The following is a 20,467-nucleotide window of genomic DNA, read 5'->3' as shown; positions in this document are numbered from 1 at the left end:
TAGGTCTAATTTGCTGAGTGGTACTCCCAAAGAAAGCTAAATTCTCTCAAGTTCTGTGGTTCAATTCAAAGTTGTCAGGATGTTTCTCTCTATGACTGACAATGAAGTACAAAATCTATCTTTTTTTTCTTCTCTCTCTCTCATATCTTTTGGCAGTTACAGTTTTACTGTCAATGGGCGAGGGGAAAAAAACTATTTAAATGATGATGATATAAATTCAAAACCCCAAATAATTCATATAAAGCTTTCATTTAAAACGATGAAAGCTATAAAAGGAGCTAATCTATTAATGAAGTCTATTACTAGGTATTTTGATTTTAATACCTTTAAGATTATGCTGAGATAGGAAAAAACCCTGAAATTTTGTCCCTGAAAAGTAACAGCTAAGCTGAAAACTTCAAGAGAGAACAAGATATGGAGGAAAGGAATACAAGAGGGAGCCCTCCATCATGCTCAGAGTGACCGCTAAAAGTCCGGCTAACATTTAATATTTAACATGTGCTGAGCAGGTATAGATCAGCAGCAGTAACAAGGTATCACAGATGAAGACTAAGTATGTTACAGATTAAGAACTTCTCAAGAACTTATTTTAAGGAAAGCATGGGAGGCAAGTAAAGGGAGACACCCCGATTCAAGGAGATAGCTCAAATATGCACTCCAGGCTTCCAATCAGAGTTTAAAGTTTTCAGTTAAGTTAGGCATCAGCATATCGTAAAAAAAGCTTATGCGACATTTTGCCATTTCTTTCATTTCATTAATACTGAGGTGCAGAAAACTTCCTACAGCTAGTTTGGCCCACATGCAAAGGAATGAACTGAAACACGAGTTCCTAGCTTGGGTGTGAATCACGTTCCATTGCTTTCCTACCTTCCTTCAGTTTGGTTGTTGGGCCTGCTGACCAGGGCGACTGTCATGATGTAAAGAGACAAGGAACAGAGAATAACGGCATCTAGCTAGCTGGGCCGTCTTCCCCGAACAGACAGTACATAATGTGCTTACAAACAGCAGCTTCCTTATAGGACAGAATTAATTGCTCCATGACCCTGGGCAAGTCAGTAATCCGTTAGGCCTCTGTTTTCTTAACTGTAAACCGACAGGCCCAGGATGACTGCCTCAGATATTTACATGGAAGAATTTCTGTTAAGCATTAGGTGTCGTGCTGGATCCTTGGCAAACAGTCAGCAGCAACTATAATCATTGTCACTGTGACTGTTGCCTCATTGGGTTATGGCCGGATCTGACAAGCAAGCCCCTTCCTCCCACACTATAGCCCTCTATAGGGTCTGAGCATGAAGGGCTGAGCTAGGTCATGGATCCTCCATAGCATGTCTGAGTGACAGAGAGGATGTGTGTTTCAGCTTCAGGTGGGCTGGGGCTCACCTTCTGGGTCTGCTTCTTACTAGCAGCTACAGGGACCTGCACATGTTTCTGACGGCACTTCCCTGTCTGGGCTATTGTGAGGATTAAATAAGGAAAGGAAAAAACTCCTACTACAGCATCTAGCACATAGTAAGCTCTCACCATGTGCTAATTTCCTGTTTCCTTTGCTCCTTATATAATTCTGCTTCAGAGAGAAATTCAGGTTGCCGGGGTTTTCGTGGGAACAGTGAAAAAAAACTCTGCTACCAAAAATAATATGTGTAGGAGTAGGCCTCTGTGCCAAGTTAAATGTATGTTTAAAATATGGAGGCTACTTTAAGCACATCAGCAAACCTCTAACCCATGGAGGAGAGAGAAGATACCAAAATGGGATAACCATCTTTAACCTTTTCTAACAAGAGCCAGGGCTTTTTTTTTTTTTTTTTTTTAAAGAGCCAGGGCTTACGCCGGGACCGGTTTGGCTCATTGCCCACATGCAAAGGAATGAACTGCGGACTAAAAGGTCCCGGGTTCGATTCCGGTCAAGGGCATGTACCTTGGTTGCGGGCACGTCCCCAGTAGGGGGTGTGCAAGAGGCAGCTGATCGATGATTCTCTCTCATCGATCTTTCTAACTCTCTATCCCTCTCTCTTCCTCTCTGTGAAAAATCAATAAAATATTAAAAAAAAAAAAAAAAAAAAAAGAGCCAGGGCTTTTAAAGGATTCCTCAAACTAAATTAAACTGGTCCTAAAAACATCTGGTCCCTTGCATCAACCATAGCCTCTCCCACAGAACACAAGTTTCCTGCGCGCCAAAGAGCACGCAGCTCCAGAACTTCAGAAAGAGCCATACAAACCTGCTGGAGAAAGGTCCTTCTTCATTTTTTTAAATTTCTTGGTCTTTTTCCTTCCCTCGGTGGGGGGTTCAGCACAGGAATCTGTCTGCTCAAACTCAAGGTCAGAAGTCTCTCTTGCCTCTGAGCCAGCTTCTGCTTGACTGAGGCTCAGCTTTCTCTTTCTTCCTGTGCTGGTAGCTGTAGGACTGAAAGGCAGACAGTGGAACAACATGAAATATGTTAAGAATAACGGGAAGACTAGCCTATAAAAATATTTTAATACTCTTAATCCTATGAACACTTAACTGGCAATCAACAACATGGGCAGCTGCTGCCTATGTGTAAGTTAAGACCTTATCAACTGAAGTCTAAAGGTTTACCCATGACAAGCTTATTCAGAAGCAAGTTCTACATCAAGCTTGGAGACACACACACACACACACACACACAATCTAAGCTGTTCTAATTGCTTAAAGAACAATTTTTAAAAAAAGAAAATCTCTGGTCTCTGTTTTAGTAGAACTACTATAAAATAATAGTCTTGATTACATTAAATCAGAAGCCAGCATTGTTCTCTTCACAACTACCTAATGGATACACAGCAGAACAGAAGCAATCATGAGTCAATTATCACACTGCACATGCATGTGAATACACTTACAGGGCATACCCCACCTTCCCTTAATTCTCTCCTATTCCTAAAAGGTGCCAAATATATAATTAAACCTGGCTTTACTTTTAAAGCTTCATAGGATCTGACATGTTGAATTACATCGAATTATATGTCCCAATTCTTCCTTAAGAAAATGTTTCCTGAAATATAACTTGATAAAAACAGAGACCACATGGCCAGTGTGAGTCCTGTCTCTTCTAAATGAGTCTGTAAATAGATTTTTTTTTTTTAATTATAGCCCCCAAGTTTTGAAAAACATATAAAATCAAGTCATTCTGCTTGGAACATTCTCCTACTTAAGTCTTCCCTAGGAAGTAAATACTTCACAATGTTACACCTGAAAAACCTTCGGTTACCCAATTATATAGTATTTTGGTCAGGACTGTATAATCTGAATATAATCAAAAAGAAACAGCACACAAATCCAAATAAAAAATATTTTATTGAAAAAAAAAAAGTGTCCAGGGCGGGGTGTGTTCTTTAAAAAAGTCATAAAAAAGACTAAAGAGACAGGAAAGTTGGATGGAACATATATATAGACTGGTGCTTAGATTGGATTATAGACTGAATATTATACTGCAGGAAAAAAAGCTATAAATATGGGATCAAATAAAAAAACATATGAACAGTTAAATATTAGATCAATGTTGAATAACCGAGGTTGGTAACTGTACTATAGTTATGTCAGAGAATAGCCTTATTTAGAGTATTTGGGTATTAAGGACCACTATATATCTAACTTCCTCTCACATGGTTCAGGAAAAAAGTAGTATTGTTGGTGGTAGTGGGGAGGGGGTTGTTGGGGAGTTGAAGAGAGGAGAGGGAGAGAGAATGCAATACAGAGTCTGTGTACAGTAAGCCAGTAGCCCTCACTTAATGACATCAATAGGTTCTGTGACTCTGAAGCAAACCATATAATAAAACCAATTCTACCATAGGCTAATTGATATAAACAGAAGTTAAGTTCCAATGGCATCTAATCAACATTATAGTGAAACAACACTGAAAGAAATGATGAGGACCTGCTGTTTAGAGGCAGAGAGAGGGAGGGTAAAGGGAGGAGGAGAGAGTATGTGTACACAAAGCAAAAAAAGAAATGGAGCAATATGTTAACAACAGATGAATCTGGACAGAGTTTCTTGTTAGATACAACAAGGGTCTCAAGGTCTAGACAGTTCTAAATGTTATTCTTGCTAAATGTTAAAATGTAGCACAGTATTTTGCAGATCAGCTGTAAACTGGATGAGCTTGACTGGAACGCAACCAGGTAAGTGTAGCCAACTACAAAGAAGAAATCAATGTGTAACAGACCCAACAATATTTATAAACAATGGCTAAGCCTCTCTTCACAGAGACAGAGCTTTGAATATGAATCCTCTTACTTGCTACAAATAAATAAAATTACTTTGCAACAACCACCTCTGTCTTGAATAGAACACCCCAAGTGGCAAAGCACTTGAGTTTGATAACAGTATTTGTGTGACTTTTTTAAAGTCTGAAATTATTTTCAAATTAAAAGTTAAAAATTTTTTTTTTCTGAGAAGCATGATATGTAACAAGTAAATTTCATTGAATATCTTCTGATACCTGCTATGACACAATCTAGGGCTAAAGTGTGTGTGTGTTTATACATGACTAATAAATATACTAGTATCGTCAACCTATTAATACAAGAAAGAGGAAACCTTGACCATTAACAAAATGTCTCATTTGATACTAGATGTTTATCCACCAACTTGGCTCACACGCTCGGAGTCAGCACCTGTCCCTTTTCAGTCTTCAGTGCCTGAGCCCTTCTCCTTCAGAGAAACTCATCCCCTCATTAACTCATTAACTACTTTTCATCAGCTTAATAAGTGCCTCCCCCAAGCAGCCTCCAGTCTTACCCAATTTATTTCTACCTACCACCAGTCCAGCTCTCCCCTCACCCACTGCCACTGTGGGCACTCCCTATCTTACCCAGACTCAAAACAGGACTCTAATTGGCCTGTCTCTCCCTCTTCTCCTCTTTCCAGTCTCTCTTCCCCTTCAAAGCCATGCCTTCCAAAGCTGCCAAACTTCTTCCAAAGCAGAAATTTGATCAAGATGTTCCCAGCTCAAAAACTTCTATGGCTCTCCACTACAAACCTAAATTTAAACTGCTTGGCATACTATCCAGGAATCACTGTCATCTGGGTCCCAATCTGCTCTTCTAGCCTTATCTTCCACTAGGCAGTCGAGTTGCAAATACAATATACATTGACCTTAATAACTTCCAATATATGCACTTTCCCATATATCCACCCTCTCTTTAGAGAGCTTATCAGTCCCAATAGAGCCTATATTCCCCACTTCAGTGTTGCTACTGTCCATCTATTCCTGATTAAACACCACTAGCCTTGAGAATGTTCCCCATTTCTCTGCTCAGTGTTCCTTTCTTTAAATGCTCCCCATAATATTCAGTTTGCCTGTCTCAAGGGGTCTTTAAGTCATCTATCATTTACACTAATAAAAGAGTAACATTCAGCTGAAACCGGTTTGGCTCAATGGATAGAGCGTCGGCTTGGGGACTGAAGGGTCCCGGGTTCGATTCCGGTTAAGGGCATGTACCTTGCTTGTGGGCATATCCTCAGTAGGGGGTGTGTAAGAGGCAGCTGATCGATGACTCTCTCTCATCGATGTTTTTCTATCTCTCTTCCTTCCTCTCTGTACAAAATCAATAAAATATATGTTTTTTAAAAAGAGTAACATTCAAACTGACCGTACCTTTGTGACGCCCATCAGCCAATCAGGAGTGAGTATGCAAATTAACCCAACAAAGAGGTTGGGCTAATTTGCATACACAGGCACCTAGTGGTCAGGGGCGGGGCAGGACACAGGCAGTCCACACCGCCCCAGCCACTCCAGGCCTCTGGGCAGCATGGGAAGGCAGAAAGGCGGTTCCACTGGGAACGAAGGCGGTGCCAGCAGCCAGGGGAAGGAAGGCCCATTCTTGCACAAATCTTCATGCATCAGGCCTCTAGTTTTTATAATAAACAAAAATTGGGACCCTAAGAAAGATACTGCCTAAAAATGTGTCCTGGTGGCTCACTGGGCTCAAATTTTAAAAAACAGAGCCTAGCAGCTATTTCTATGCTGGGGCCTCTCACACACCCCATACTTCTGGAGAAGCCTGTACTAAACTGCCTGCCCACTCTGTGTTTCTGTCATCTGAACCAGCCCTTATAAAGGAGTTCCTAGAATCCTATTTCAACCAATAGAATTGAGGCTTTCCTCATCTGATCAGAGCTGCATAAATATCTTCACCAACTAATCAGAGTAGTTCTGTTCTGACCAGAAATATTATGGGGTTTGTTGTTGTTAATCCTCACCTGAGGATATTTTTCCATTGATTTTGAGAGAGAATGTTAAGGAGGGGGAGAGGCAGAAACATTGATGTGAGAGAGACACATCAATTGGGTTGCCTTCCCCACAAGCCCCTACCAGGGCAGGGGCTAAAGCCTGTAACCAAGGTACGTGCCTGTGATCAGAATCAAACCTGGGACTCTTCAGTCTGAGGGCTGATGCTCTATTCACTGAGCCAAACCAGCTAGACATGTGTTTAAACATCTCATTTGAGAATAACTTAAATATTAAGTATATGTGACATCTTTTAATGTTTAAATGATATTTATTTGGCATTCCTTTGGTGCTATCTTAATCTTTTCATGTTCTAAATATCTATATCAGGAAGAGATTATTTATTGAAATACATAATTTTTCATAGTATATTGGTTCATAATAATAACCATGCACTTATATCTTACTTTACCAAACTACCTCTCAAATTTTTAATATAACCCTATCACAGAAGAGTGAGTCACTGTTTTATGCTAACTCATTATTATTTAAAAAGATATAATAAAGTGCTATTAAATATACAGAATAATGGATAATTTGGGAATTTTGATCTCTTGTTCCCAAATGCTGAAGATTTGAGAATTTGGAAAAGTAATGTTCCTCTCCCTTTCCCTCTTCCTCTCTCCATCCTTCCTACCTCTACTCTCTCTAAGAATCAATGGAGAAAATATCCTCGGGTGAGGATTAAAAATAAAGAACAACAACAAAAAATACACTGTTGGAAATCAACTGACCACATGTGTGGGGGGGTTTCTGGTCTATTCTGTTTCATTACCCTTCTTTATGGGGCACCATACTGTCTTACTCCTGTTGCTACATAGTAAGTCTTAAAGATAGTCAAGTCCTTTAGTTGGCTAGGAAGGTCACGCTGCTGGATAAAATACTATCCGCCTTTCATTATAAAGGGTTGCCCAGTTTAAAAATTCTCTAAGACTTGTATATGTCCGTTTGAAGTTGAACATGTGTTTTCATTCCCATTTTACATACAAAAAAAGCTCATCAAATGGCTTCCTCTAGCTGGGTAAGCAGATCTGAGGCTGTCCTCCAAGTCCAATGCTCTTTGCATAGCCCCCTTCCACCCCCATCTTTGCAGAAAGGGCCCCCTCAGAAAGGGTTTCCCTGACCCCTGAGCCCAAGCAGCCGCTATCCCTGTAGCATCCTCTGCCTTTTATTTCACTCCTAAAACTCATCTCTGCCCGTGCTTATTTATTTTTTTGCTAATTCTCTCTCTATGCCACTAGAATGTAAGTTCTGAGAGCATGATCTCATACACCTTGCTGACCATAGGATCCTCAGTGCCTGGCCCAGGGCCTTATAGAGCAAGTCCTCTTCAGTCAGGGTTTGTTGAATGGATCAGATCAGTGGATGCTTTCCCCACAATGCAATAGGCCAAGTGACAAACACCTACTTGCTTATTTCCTCCTGAATTATATATATATTAACAAGATTTACATTTTAGCCGAAACCGGTTTGGCTCAGTGGTAGAGCGTCGGCCTGCGGACTGAAAGGTCCCAGGTTCGATTCCGGTCAAGGGCATTTACATTGGTTGCGGGCACATCCCCGGTAGGGGGTGTGCAGGAGGCAGCTGGTTGATGTTTCTCTCTCATCGACGTTTCTAGCTATCTCTCTACCTTCCTCTCTGTAAAAAATCAATAAAATATATTTTTAAAAAAAGATTTACATTTTAGTACAGTACAACTTCCCCAGTCTGTCTGGATAACACCATATTCCCTAGCAAAGGTAACTAAGGGAAAGAGGGAATGTTCCACTGTGCGAACTGACTCACACAGCAGAATGAAATGGAAAAATCTGAGGAAGTGGGAGCTAGAAAATGCATTACCTCTGTCTTCACAAACTCTCATGCTGAACTCAAATTCCATGAGCATAACTGCTTCTGTATTTTGGGGCCTGATCTGGGTGAATGAGGCAAGGATACTGGATAGACTCTGCCTTGGAGATTGCTAATAACTGTGACTCTTATTTCTAATACAAAATTTGATTTCGAAGAGCAAAATGAACATAAAATAAGCTATGTCTGTTTGATAGCTACTCAGTAAATAAGAACATCTTTTATGGGATGGGAATAGTTGGGAGGAGGATGATTTTATATATGTATTTGTCAGTACTAGGTATGAAGTTGATTTGCAAATATGAGATTGGCCTAAGTGAGAAAAATTGGTTCTGGGTTACAAAGAATCAATGGCATTCAATTAGAAGTAGTTTATAAGAACTCATTTTAAATATATTAAACAATCCCCTATTGGTAACTCACTGTAGCTCATTTTTGTAATCCTCACCCAAGGACATTTTCATTGATTCCAGAAATTAACACCAATTCCTAAATAAAGAACTCAACATACAATTAATTAGAGCTGAATACAGAATACCTAAAATTTTCAGAAGCTAGGACAAATTTTACTTTGCATCAAAATTTACCCTTGATTCTGATGAAAGGATTTGCTAAGGAAACCAGTAATGTAATCAAAATTATAGGAGGAAAAATGACCAACTCTTCCCATACCAAAATCCAACTACTTTAGAAAATAAATTGCTTTAATTTTTTCCCCAGGAAATTAAACATAACCAATTGAACACATTATTTATCTGTAGAGAGATATAAATACCTTCACAAAGGCACACCAGAGAATGGCATGTTAGCTCATTTTGGAGATGGCAAGTAGGGAGAAGCATGACAAAGAACTTTGCATGGAGGAGGAAACGGAAATCTAAGTGCTGTGTAAAAGGCCTGCCATGGTGACAAGGGAAGGAGGAAGGAGGCAGAGAACTGCATAGTGGCAGGGTGCCGATGATGGCGGTGTCAGCATCCAGCATCCGTTCCTTCCACACCTGGCCCAGCGACTGCTACCTCCTCTCCCAGCCCCACTGGAGCCTTCAGCCCTGGGCTGGGACAGGGAACTGGTGGTGGGTGGCAGCGGATGTGGCCCCTTTCCCAGGGGGACTGAGGGTCAGCTCCTTCTTTGGGCCTGGCAGCCAACTTTCTGTCCCTCCCCCCAGCCAGCAGGCCCTGACCGGCCTGCTGTCCACCCACTGCAGGGCAGCATGGAGGCAAAGAAAGAAGGAGGGGGAAAGGTGGAGAACCACACGGTAGCAGGGCACCAACAATGGCAGCATCTGGCATCCATTCCTTCAGCGCCCAGCCTGGTGACCATCGCCCCAATCTGCCCTAATTGCCGGCAAGGCCTAGGGATCTCAACCATGCGCGAATTTTGTGCACTGGGCCTCTAGTTATTCATACATTTCATTGAAATATTTTAAAACCATCAAGAACTTGACAAAGATCCACTTAACATATGAATAGCTACTGTACCAATAAATCATTACTTGTCTGGTTATGTTAAATGGATACATTCAGTTCTGCTACTAATTGGCTTTGTGACCTTGTATAAGACACAGCTTCTCAGACCCTCCAATTCTCCTTTGTAAGCACAAAAAATGGACTGGATCACCTCCAAGTCCTTTCCAGCAAATATATGGCTTATCAATTAATACTTTTGCTCACACAATTATAGGTGTTACCCATTCTTTAAAAGAAATATCTACATTTTTTCAAAAATTTATTTAGCTGCTCTAACTTACCGGTTTGGCTCAGTGGATAGAACCAAAGCGTTCTGGTTTTGATTCCGGTCAAGGGCATGTATCTTGGTGCAGGCTCCTCCTTAGCCTGGGCCCTTGTTGGGGTACATGCAGGAGGCAACCAATCAAAGTATTTCTCTCACATCGTTGTTTCTCTTTGCCTTTACCTCTCTCTTCCATCTCTCCCAAATAAATAAATAAATAAATAAATAAATAAATAAATAAATATCCTCAGGTGAGGATTAACAAAAAAAATGCCTAGCTTTCACTTCCATTCATCTGAATTAGTGTGATATTACTATATTTCACAATTATTAGCATTTGCAAGTAGAAATGACACTTAGTAATCGAAAAAAAACAAAATTTATGGTATTAGTATTTTAATCCTACATGCTTTAAATCTCTTCAGAAATTGTCATTTTTGGTGGTTTCTATTTTTCTTAAACCCATTAAATCCAACCTGAGAAGGATAAAAAGCTCGAAATATCAACTGATCAGGCTCAAATTTGGAAATGAACTACTGTTTCACAAATGATGTCGAAGGACGGAGGTAGGTGAGGTTTTCATACTCGTGGCAGGTACCAACTCTTACTCTCTGCCAGGGAACTCATTTCTATATGAGTAGACAAATGATCTTAGCTAATAGAAAGAAAGAAATTGTGGATAAAAGAAGAGGATCAAAAGAAAGCTATCGACCATATGGAAAATATTATTGTACTATAATTCTAATGGTTTCATTATATTCATTAATTTAAACATCCTAAATCATATATTTAGTCAAAGTGATGATGAGATGACATCATTAGCACTAATTTGACTTGTTGAATCAACAGAGTTATGATGGCTTTACCAGGAGAAGAGAACAAGTTCTCCCTCATGAAATAAAGAATGTATTGTAATTTCAGCTTCTTCAGAACAGAGGACAACCTGTCACCAGATGTTCTCTTACCAAGAAATGACATGCTTCTTACACATCTTGGTTTGATTTTTGAAGTGCCTTCTGGGAATAATTTGTGACTATAGCAAACTAGAAACCAATCCCCTCCAACATTTTAGAATCATTAATTTAAGATGATAAATTAATGTACCTCATGGTCATTACCAAGAATTCCCCAGTTCTTTATACTGATTTCTGCAGCATCATATGAGATTGATTTGCTTTTATGTTATTTTTCCCTTAAAAAAATGTGGTAAGGTATGTATGGTTTTCAAACTGAGATATTCCAAGGCCCCACAGTTGATCTATTCCCAACTTCATATGGTTCTTTGTAAAGAGCGCCTGGGAAGGCACATGAACATTTTTTAAATTATTGTCAGCTGAATTCATTGGTGTTGGCAGAGCCAGATCCTGGAAACACACCTTGCCAGGGGCAAGTGTGTTGTCAGCCTGACCTTCAGCTCAGGGGCCAGAGGGTGGATTTCATTACCTAAATCCAGCCAAGCACCAGGAACAAACATGATTATCTAGGCCCACCCAGAAATGACAATTACAAAGAAGCCACAAGAATCCTTTGTCTTGGGCTTTAGTAAAACTTCCTGTCCCACCTGCTTTTTCCTTCTATCTCTGTCACTTTCTTAATCCCTAGCAGCCCCTACTCAGGAACTGACCGCTTTCTAGCTGCGTTGGACACAGAAAGACAGAAATATTTACACTTGTTTCCATCTAAACAGCAGGTAAGACAATAAAATAAGGTGGAGCCGAAACCGGTTTGGCTCAGTGGTAGAGCGTTTGCGGACTGAAAGGTCCCAGGTTCGATTCCGGTCAAGGGCATGTACATTGGTTGCAGGCACATCTCCGGTTGGGGGTGTGCAAGAGGCAGCTAGTCGATGTTTCTCTCTCATCGACATTTCTAGCTCTCTATCTCTCTCCCTTCATCCTCTTTGTAAAATATCAATAAAATATATAAAATAAATAAATAAATAAATAAATAAATAAATAAAATAAAATAAGGTGGATACTGATCTTATCCAATAAAAGAGAAACATACAGCCAAGACATGTTTGGCTCAATGGATAGAGCATCGGCTTGGGGACTGAAAGGTCCCAGGTTCGATTCCGGTCAAGGGCATGTACCTTGGTTGCGGGCATATCCCCAGTAGGGGGTGTGCAAGAGGCAGCTGATCGATGACTCTCTCTCATCTATGTTTCTAGCTTTCTATTTCTCTCCCTTCCTCTCTGTACAAAGTCAATAAAATATATTTAAAAAAAAAAAAAAAAGAGAGAGAGAAACATACAAATTGACTGCACCTTCGATACACCCACAAGCCACACCCACCAGCCTATTAGGGTGAGTATGCAAATTAACCAAACCAAGATTTGCATGTCAAGGTCAGAGCAAAGACTGAAGACAGCATAGAAAGAAGCCAAGTGCTGCAGAAGGGAGCTGCCGAGAAGCAAACAAGTGGGGTGGGGGAGAAGGGAGGGAAGCAGGCAGGGCAGCCACCGCAGCAGGAAGCCCTATTGCAGGAATCTTCCTGCAATGGGCCTCTCGTGTAATTATAAAAAGAATGTAATTTCTTTCTGCCTTACCTTCAGCAAAGCAATTAAAACTGGCATAAACTAATAGGAAAAAGCAGTTTGAATGGTATTTTCCAATAAGAAACTGGAAATGAAGGTATATTCTGGGTGTATTATAGGTTCTCTTGATCATTCATTCATTTGCATGTTTTTCTGTGTGACCACAAGACATCATTTGTTAGGTACTGGAATGCTATTATAAGTAAACAACCATTTACAACTTTTTTTTCCTACTTCCTCCTAAGAGTTACCCAGACAAAGAATTCCCAAGGATTCTAGGTGGCATAGAAGGCATTCCTGGTGGTGGGGAAGGATCACAAGTGGATATCTGAGGGAGTGGACATTCTATAAAGAGCATGACTGGAATTTCAGATGAGAGAGATGAGGGCTTGAATCTGGGTTCTGTCATATATTGGTGTTGTGACCCAGGGCAAGTTCCTTTTGTGAGTCTCAGTCTCCTCAATTATAAAATAGGTTATTGTGAGGATCAAATAAGAAAACTATACAAAACAGCAAAGGTTATACAGTACCTGGCACACAGTAAACATTTAACAAATGCAAGAAGGGGGAGAGGGGTCCATGTCAGAGGCAGTGGTCCAAATCTTTGGAAAGCATCAGAAAAGGAGGAGAGGAAGAGAGAAGGAGTAGAATGAAGACATAAGGAGCATAAATAGTTGGTAGAGCATGGTCATGATGGCTGGGAGGGTAAGTAATTAACTGGATAGCTATTTATTAGCTCATGGGTGTCCAGACAACCCCGAATGCCCTAATCTGTTGGAAATGTATACAAGGTTACTAGAAGACACAGTTCCATTTTCCCCAACATTTTATTGTAAGAATTTCAAATAAACAGAAAAATACAAAGAACTGTACAATTAACATCAATTTAGCCATTACTTAGATTCTAAAATTAGTTCTACTTTGGGGATAGAGACTTGAAAATACACAGCAGATTTTAGTTCTTTTGCATTTGCAAAGGGGGCAAAAAAGGGGGAAGCTCTAGAATGTCCCCATGTGGTTAAGTATTTGGCTTCTGCTCTCCCAGCAATGCAGTTGAATGAAATGAAATATTTGCTTCAGAGATTCTTGAGTGAACAAAAGGAAGCACCTAAAATCTGCAGACAGAATTATACATAGAACCACCTGTCAGCACAATGACCAAACTCATGTTGGGCCATAATAGCCATTCATCCTTATACCTGACCTCCCCTACATAAACACAAACACGCTGTGGCTTCTGCCAGCTTATATTGTACTAGCAGGACATAAAGTGTCAAAAAAGAACCGCCAGAGAAATGTTAAGGATTTCTACACCTAGAAATGAAAATACAGAATTTACACATTTCATATTTTATTTCAGCTAAAACTACTACAAATAATACAGGAATAATTCTAACTGCACATGATCTGGGCAACTCAAATCGGAAATTTGTTTTGTGTTTGGTTAATAGATATGGAAAAGATAGCATTTCACTTCCTTAATCATCTAAGTGTGTTGAGGGCAATTTCAATCGACAGCACCATTTAAAAAATTATACTATTATGTGAAGATAAGTATGAAAAATATAACACATTATTAGATACACAGGTGGTAATTACTTTTAATCATGGTTATTCAAATAAGTAACATGAAGATATGGAACGAAAACATTTATTTCAAATACTACTTCTATTATGAAACATGAAAGCGTTCCAAAATATCAAAAGTCAGATTAAATATAAGGGGATATTAAACTGAGCTTTCAATCCTTTAAAATAAAATCCTGAAATGACATACTGCTCTAATGTGGGTTTTCAATACCAAATTCTAAATTACTGAATACAGAAACCTTTAAATAGAAATAATGAATTTTCTTGGAGATGGAAACTAACTCCTATGTTTTTAAATTTAAAGAAAGCTAAGTCATTACTAAAATTTTTGAAATTTTAATGAAATAAGTACAAATTTTTAAAAATCAACTATAGAAATCTTAGAGATTGAGCTCTTTAAAAAAAAAAAAATACATAATTCTAATCACTACAACTGTTCTGCTTTCACAGCTGTGTTTTTGTCCATTTCTGTAGAGGTGACACTTCATTCTCTTAAAGCAGACAGACCTACATCTACAAATCAGCCAGTCTGGTTGCCAGACATGCTATATATAGCCCATACAACAAGTAAGAAAAGAAGGCCGGATCTCACAGCATTTATAATCAATTTACCTACCTTCCATATTTTATCTTAAGAATTTTTACATCTACAACAGCAATTTAATAAAGTGTAAAACAGGTAAGTAATGACTGAAAGTTATAAATTCACCAACCATTTTTCTTGATGATTCATAATTTCCTTGAACTTTTAGAAGTGTTTTAGGTTAGCGCCCTCCCCATCCCCAATTATCATGAGAAAGGCTTCAAGTGACAGTTTACCATTAAAAAAAATTGCATTCCAGATAGCCTGCATCTTTTAAAAAATTTTTAATTATAGGGAAGTACAAAGTTCAGCTGCATTGTTATGCGACCCGTCTATAGAACTCTTCATCTTGCAAAACAGAAACTCTCCACCCATTAAATACTAACTGCCATCCCTCTCTCCCCCAGCTCATAGCAAATGCCATTCCACTTTCTGTCTCTGTGAATTTGACTATTTTAGGTCCCTCCTAACAATGGAATCATACAGTATGTGCCTTTTTGTGACTGGCTTATTTCACTTAGCATAATGTTCTCAAGGTTCATCCATGTTGTACAATAGTAGCATGTCAAAATTTCCTTCCTTTTTTAAGTTGAGTAATATCCTGTAATAGTGATTTTCAACCTTTTTCATTTCATGGCACACAAACTAAAATTCTGCAGCACAGCAAAAAAATATGCATAATTTTTATTCATCCGCATCAGGCGGCTAGTGTGTTGGCTTGTTGTCATTTTTTTATTTGACAATCTAAGGTAAAAGAGGTAAGTGCTCCTGATTAGTCAGGAATTGCACGTTTTACGACACACCGTTTGAAAATGGGTGTTCTATATCACATTTTGTTTATTCAAGTTGTCTGCTTTTCTTTTTATATTATTCTCAGGAATCCTGATGACATACTTTCTTTGAAAGAAAGCAATGGTGTCCTGACCTATTGGCCCAAAAGAAGTCAAAAGAAGGAGATGGGTTAGACCAGTTCAGCTTTCCCTGACACCAGGCAGGCAGATGAATCAATATTTAGAAGGGATATTTGTTAGAGTTGTTTCTATATCTTGATTTAAGAAAGCTCCCTGGCTTTATGTCTTAGGAAACATTCCCAGGGTAAAACCAATTTGCCTGGTACTTTAAGATTCTACATTAATCAGATTCTAGTTTTATGTTGAATATTTATTTGAATTTCTTAAAATAACTCATTTAGACTAGAGTGATCCTTTCTTTATTTGTTCTGATGTTAAGGTGGAAAGGAGCTGAGTAAGAGGGAAGACTGAGCAAAGAGCTGTGATTTTTTTTTTTTAATAATTTAAAACAGATTTTAAAGGTCTCTCTGTACCACCTTTCCAGTCTGAAATTAACACAGCCCTTAAAAGATAAATGGATCTAGGCAAAATCAGCAAAGAGGAGGGGAAGATAGCCCACCAGCAGAAAAGAGCTGTGTCACCAGCTCTATGATCTGGAGCAAACCACTTCCCCTCTGAGTTTTTTTGTTTGCTTGTTTGTTTGTTTGTTTGTTTTTTAAATCTGTGAAATAGGACTAATAATGCTACCTTATTCCCCTCAGGGTTCTTCCTCAGTCTTCTGGGAGGATAAAGAACCGTTATTCTTTTCATAATGGCATTTCATAACCTTACCATGGTTCCTACTGCCCCTTGCCTCCAGCTACTATTCCAGGCTGAATAGTCTCAAAATTTCCCCTTCCTTTCACCATCAAGTCATTTTCCTCCAGACGGGCTATGGAACTTCTACTTAAAAGCAACCAATCAACTCAAAGACCAAGACTGGATTCTAAAGGGATGGTACTTCAATAATTTTTATATTGACTTATACATCATAGGGTCACTTCTGTGTATTTTTAAATTGTTAAAAACTAATAGTTTTCCACTGATAATCTGTAGGACTAGGCATCTAAATCCTTTCCCCAAAGAAACAAGGTTGAAATTCAGTTTTCAACTTAGGGCTTCTTTAACAGTTTATTGTTTTTTAAGAAAAGATAATTTATTAAAATGAGAGAGTATCTTTCTCAAACATGCATACTCATAGATGTAAATGTGCCATGCTTCTAAGAGGTAACTTAATACACTGGGCTATGGCCGGGACCGGTTTGGCTCAATGGATAGAGCATCGGTCTGGGGACTGAAAGGTCCAGGTTCGATTCCGGTCAAGGGCATGTGCATTGGTTGTGGGCACATCCCCGGTAGGGGGTGTGCTGGTCGATGTTTCTCTCTCATCGACGTTTCTGGCTCTCTATCTCTCTCCCTTCCTCTCTGTAAAAAATCAATAAAATATATATATATTTTTTAAATACACTGGGCTATGGATCCAAGACACCTATAAAGTTTGAATTCTGTGTAACTTCAGCTAAATTATTTGGCTTTTCTGTGACTCAACTTCCTCATATATAAATCAGGAATATCACCAAGAGTTACAATGAGTTATTACATAGTTGTTTTTTTAAGAAACGACCTGAAGCATCTCGCTCAGTGCCTAGAATGAAGAATCTGCTTAGTAAATATAAGTATTCTCTCCTGTATTTCACATTTATCTGTAAATATTCAAAAAAGCATTCTGTGTGTCAGTGAGCTTTACACCTTTATACTGATAAGACAGAGAAAGAAATAAGGTAGGTAACAGAACAATGATATATCTGAACTAGAGCACTGGGTGACGAATCGATCTTTCCCCAGCATCTGACTTTACAATATTCATGAGTTCCGCTACAAGGTTGATCCTTTAAATTAGAATGAAACCCAGGTTAGCAGGTTAATAAGGGGGCTAAAAAACACTAAGCCATTTGCAGTGTAAAGAATCACACTTAAGCAAGAAGCAGAATAAGAGTGACTTCCATGCTATTTGGCAAGTGAGGAAAAGAAGGGAGAGAAAAGTTATGTGTTCATTACCATTTACCTAACAAAAGGTTGGGGTTTATACATGCAGTTGTCTATGTATTTATAAGAATGGAAAGATATACTAAAAACTAATAAAACTGGTCACTACAAGGGAGGGAGAAACAAGCCGGAGAAGGCGCAGAGAGACAAGCTTGGTAGATTTGATTGTGGAACCATATAAATACTTTACATAATTATAAGACAAAATTAAATTTTTAGAAAGGCAATCCATAAAAGCAAATATAAAGCAAACCTAAATGCTTATTGAGTTAGTAGCTCAACCACACAAAAAATTAATTACTTCAAATGACTTTAAAATAAGGTAATTTGATTGTTCAGCCCTAGCTAGATATACTCTAGGGACAAAAATCGCTACAAAAAATATAAAATTATTTTTCAATAAGTATATTACTAGTAATGCTACTGATAGAGTTATTCTCAAACTATTATAGTATGTAGTAGCATAAACCAAGTAAATAATTAATTTACTATCATTACAAACCAGAATTTTCAACAAGGAAAAGAAAAAACAAAATTTTAAATAGATAAGTTGTGGAGTCTAACTGGAATTTGAAATATCAGTATAAACTTATCTTTTTTCAAGAAAGGAAGAAAGACTACCTTGCTAGCTCTTTTCAGTAAAAAAGGCGATAAAACAATAAAGAAACCAGTATCAATCAACACCCTGAGAACCCCAGATTATGGTTTCTAAATACCATTTCCTATCAAAAGGAACAAGCCCCTTAGAGAAATGGTTGACTCCAAATATAATGTAGGAAATGTATAACAAGAGCCTGAAATATCTTGTTAAGCATACCAGAAGTCAAAGAAGCTATTAAAGACTACTGGAATTATATCAGAAGACTCAAAAGGCAACTCAAAATGGTTCCCACTGGTCATAACAAGATAATAAGAACATTAAAAAAAATAGGACCTGCCAAAACCGGTTTGGCTCAGTGGTAGAGCGTCGGTCTGCTAACTGAAAGGTCCCGGGTTCGATTCCGGTCAAGGGCATGTACCTTGGTTGCGGGCACATCCTCAGTGGGGGGTGTGCAAGAGGCAGCTGATCGATGATTCTCTTTCATCAATGTTTCTAACTCTCTATCCCTCTCTCTTCCTCTCTGTAAAAAATCAATAAAATAAAATTAAAATTAAAAAAAAGCACCTGGCTGGTATGGGTTAGCAATTGAGCTTTGCCTCCAGAACCAAGAGGTTGCTGTTTCGATTCCTGGTTAGGGCACATGCCAGGGTTTCAGGCTCGATCCCCTAAGGAGCATGCAGGAGGCAGCTGATGGATGACGTTACTCTCTCAGCAATGTTTCTATCTCTCTATACTTCTCCTTCCCCTCTCTAAAAATCAGGGGTTGGTGGGAAGATATCAACCAAAGAACCTGTATGCATATATGTATAACACATGGACACAGACAATAGAATAGTGAAGGCGGAGGGGGACAGGAAAACGCTAGAAGGGTTCAATGGGGGAAAAGTGGGACATATGTAATACTTTAAACAATAGATTTAAAAAACACATTTTTTAAAAAGCAACTGTAACATATAAATGTGTGTGTGTGTGTGTGTGTGTGTGTATATATATATATATATATATATATATATATATATACATATTGTTCATGCACAGTCACCTTTGGAAGGTGCTAGTGTGAAACTGTTCTGGAACTGTTTTTTAACAGGTGTGTTGGGGATAGAGATTAAAGAATTTATTCTGCTTTTCCTAGATGAACTATATCTTCAAATAATCAAATAAATTATATATATATTAGAGGCCCGATGCATGAAGATTCTTGCAAGAATGGGCCTTCCTTCCCCTGGCTGCCGGCACCGCCTTCGCTCTGGCCCAGAGCTGCCTTTCCGCCTTCCCATGCTGCCCAGAGGCCTGGAGCAACTGGGGTGGTGCAGAATGCCATGGCAACAACACAAGCATCCCCCACCCCATCCCGCCCCGCCCCACCCCTGCATGTGCAAATTAACCCGCCATCTTTGTTGGGTTAATTTGCATAGTCACTCCTGATTGGCTGGTGGGCATCATGAAGGTATGGTCAATTTGCATGTTACTCTTTTATATATGTGTGTGTGTGTGTGTGTGTTTAATTCTCATCCAAGATATTTTTCCATATATTTTTAGAAAGAATGGAGGGAGGGAAGAGGTGGGGAGAGAGAGAGAAACATCCCTGTGAGGAAGACATATGGGTTGGTTGCCTCCTGCATGCATCCTGACTTGCAACTGAGGTATGTGCCCTTGAACCCATGATACTTTGGTCTAAGGGCCGATGCTCTAACCACTGAGAAAACAGCTAGGGCAAATTTTACATTTTAAATAAAAGCATTTGTGGTAATCAATGAAAAAGGAACAAACGATAATATTATCATTTTGCAACTCTTAATGAAATAATGAATCTAGCAATTGATCATTAATGGTTACTAAAATTATCAAGTGAAAAGCTACCAGGAAACTTCATATTGAATGAACCAGAAAAGCAACCTTATCACACTCGAGCAATCTTATCACAAAAAGAGAGACATGTAGACTTTTAATGCCACACAAAGCAACATAATAGAAAATACATAAAACCTTCTATGAAATATTCTTTCTTTTTTTTTTTTAAATATTCTTTTTATTAGTTCAGTCCTGAATCTGACCAAGTTTATAGAACTACCTACCAGTTCATTGCAAACACAGAAGTCAGGGAACATGTTAAACAACCTTAAAAGATTTTTCAGGAATATTGGAAATTCTACAGAGCAAACTTGGTTTCTTAAATATATTGCAAAGGGATGAGGGATGGAGGGAAGGGAATCCAGAGAGAGGAAATTCACAGAGTAAGAGAGAAGTGAGACATGTCAACCAAATATAATACGTGAACTTGTCTGGAAACTAGAGCTCAAACAAAACAATTATCTAAAAAAAAATCGTGAGCAGGAAATCTGAACACATATTAAGGAATTACTTTTTTATGGTAGTAGTAGTCTAGCTTTGTTTTAAAATGGCTGCTTATCTTTTTGATACATACATATATAGCCTAAGGTTGAAATAATATCCTGT

General features: G+C 38.7%; 1 protein-coding gene across 1 annotated transcript in view; it reads right to left on the bottom strand.

Annotated features, from left to right (window-relative positions):
• The window catches only part of PARN (poly(A)-specific ribonuclease), a 134,762-nt gene that overhangs the window by 8,038 nt on the left and 106,257 nt on the right, over positions 1 to 20,467 (bottom strand). Inside the window, exon 23 of the mRNA XM_084881134.1 lies at positions 2,217 to 2,401. Within this exon, the coding sequence (XP_084737260.1) occupies positions 2,217 to 2,401 (185 nt within the window). The remainder of the gene's footprint in view (positions 1 to 2,216; positions 2,402 to 20,467) is intronic.

The sequence above is a fragment of the Pipistrellus hanaki genome, assembly GCF_964339955.1.
Source record: "Pipistrellus hanaki genome assembly, chromosome: 4".
Lineage (NCBI taxonomy): Eukaryota > Metazoa > Chordata > Mammalia > Chiroptera > Vespertilionidae > Pipistrellus > Pipistrellus hanaki.
This window is presented reverse-complemented; position numbering and strand designations above follow the sequence as displayed.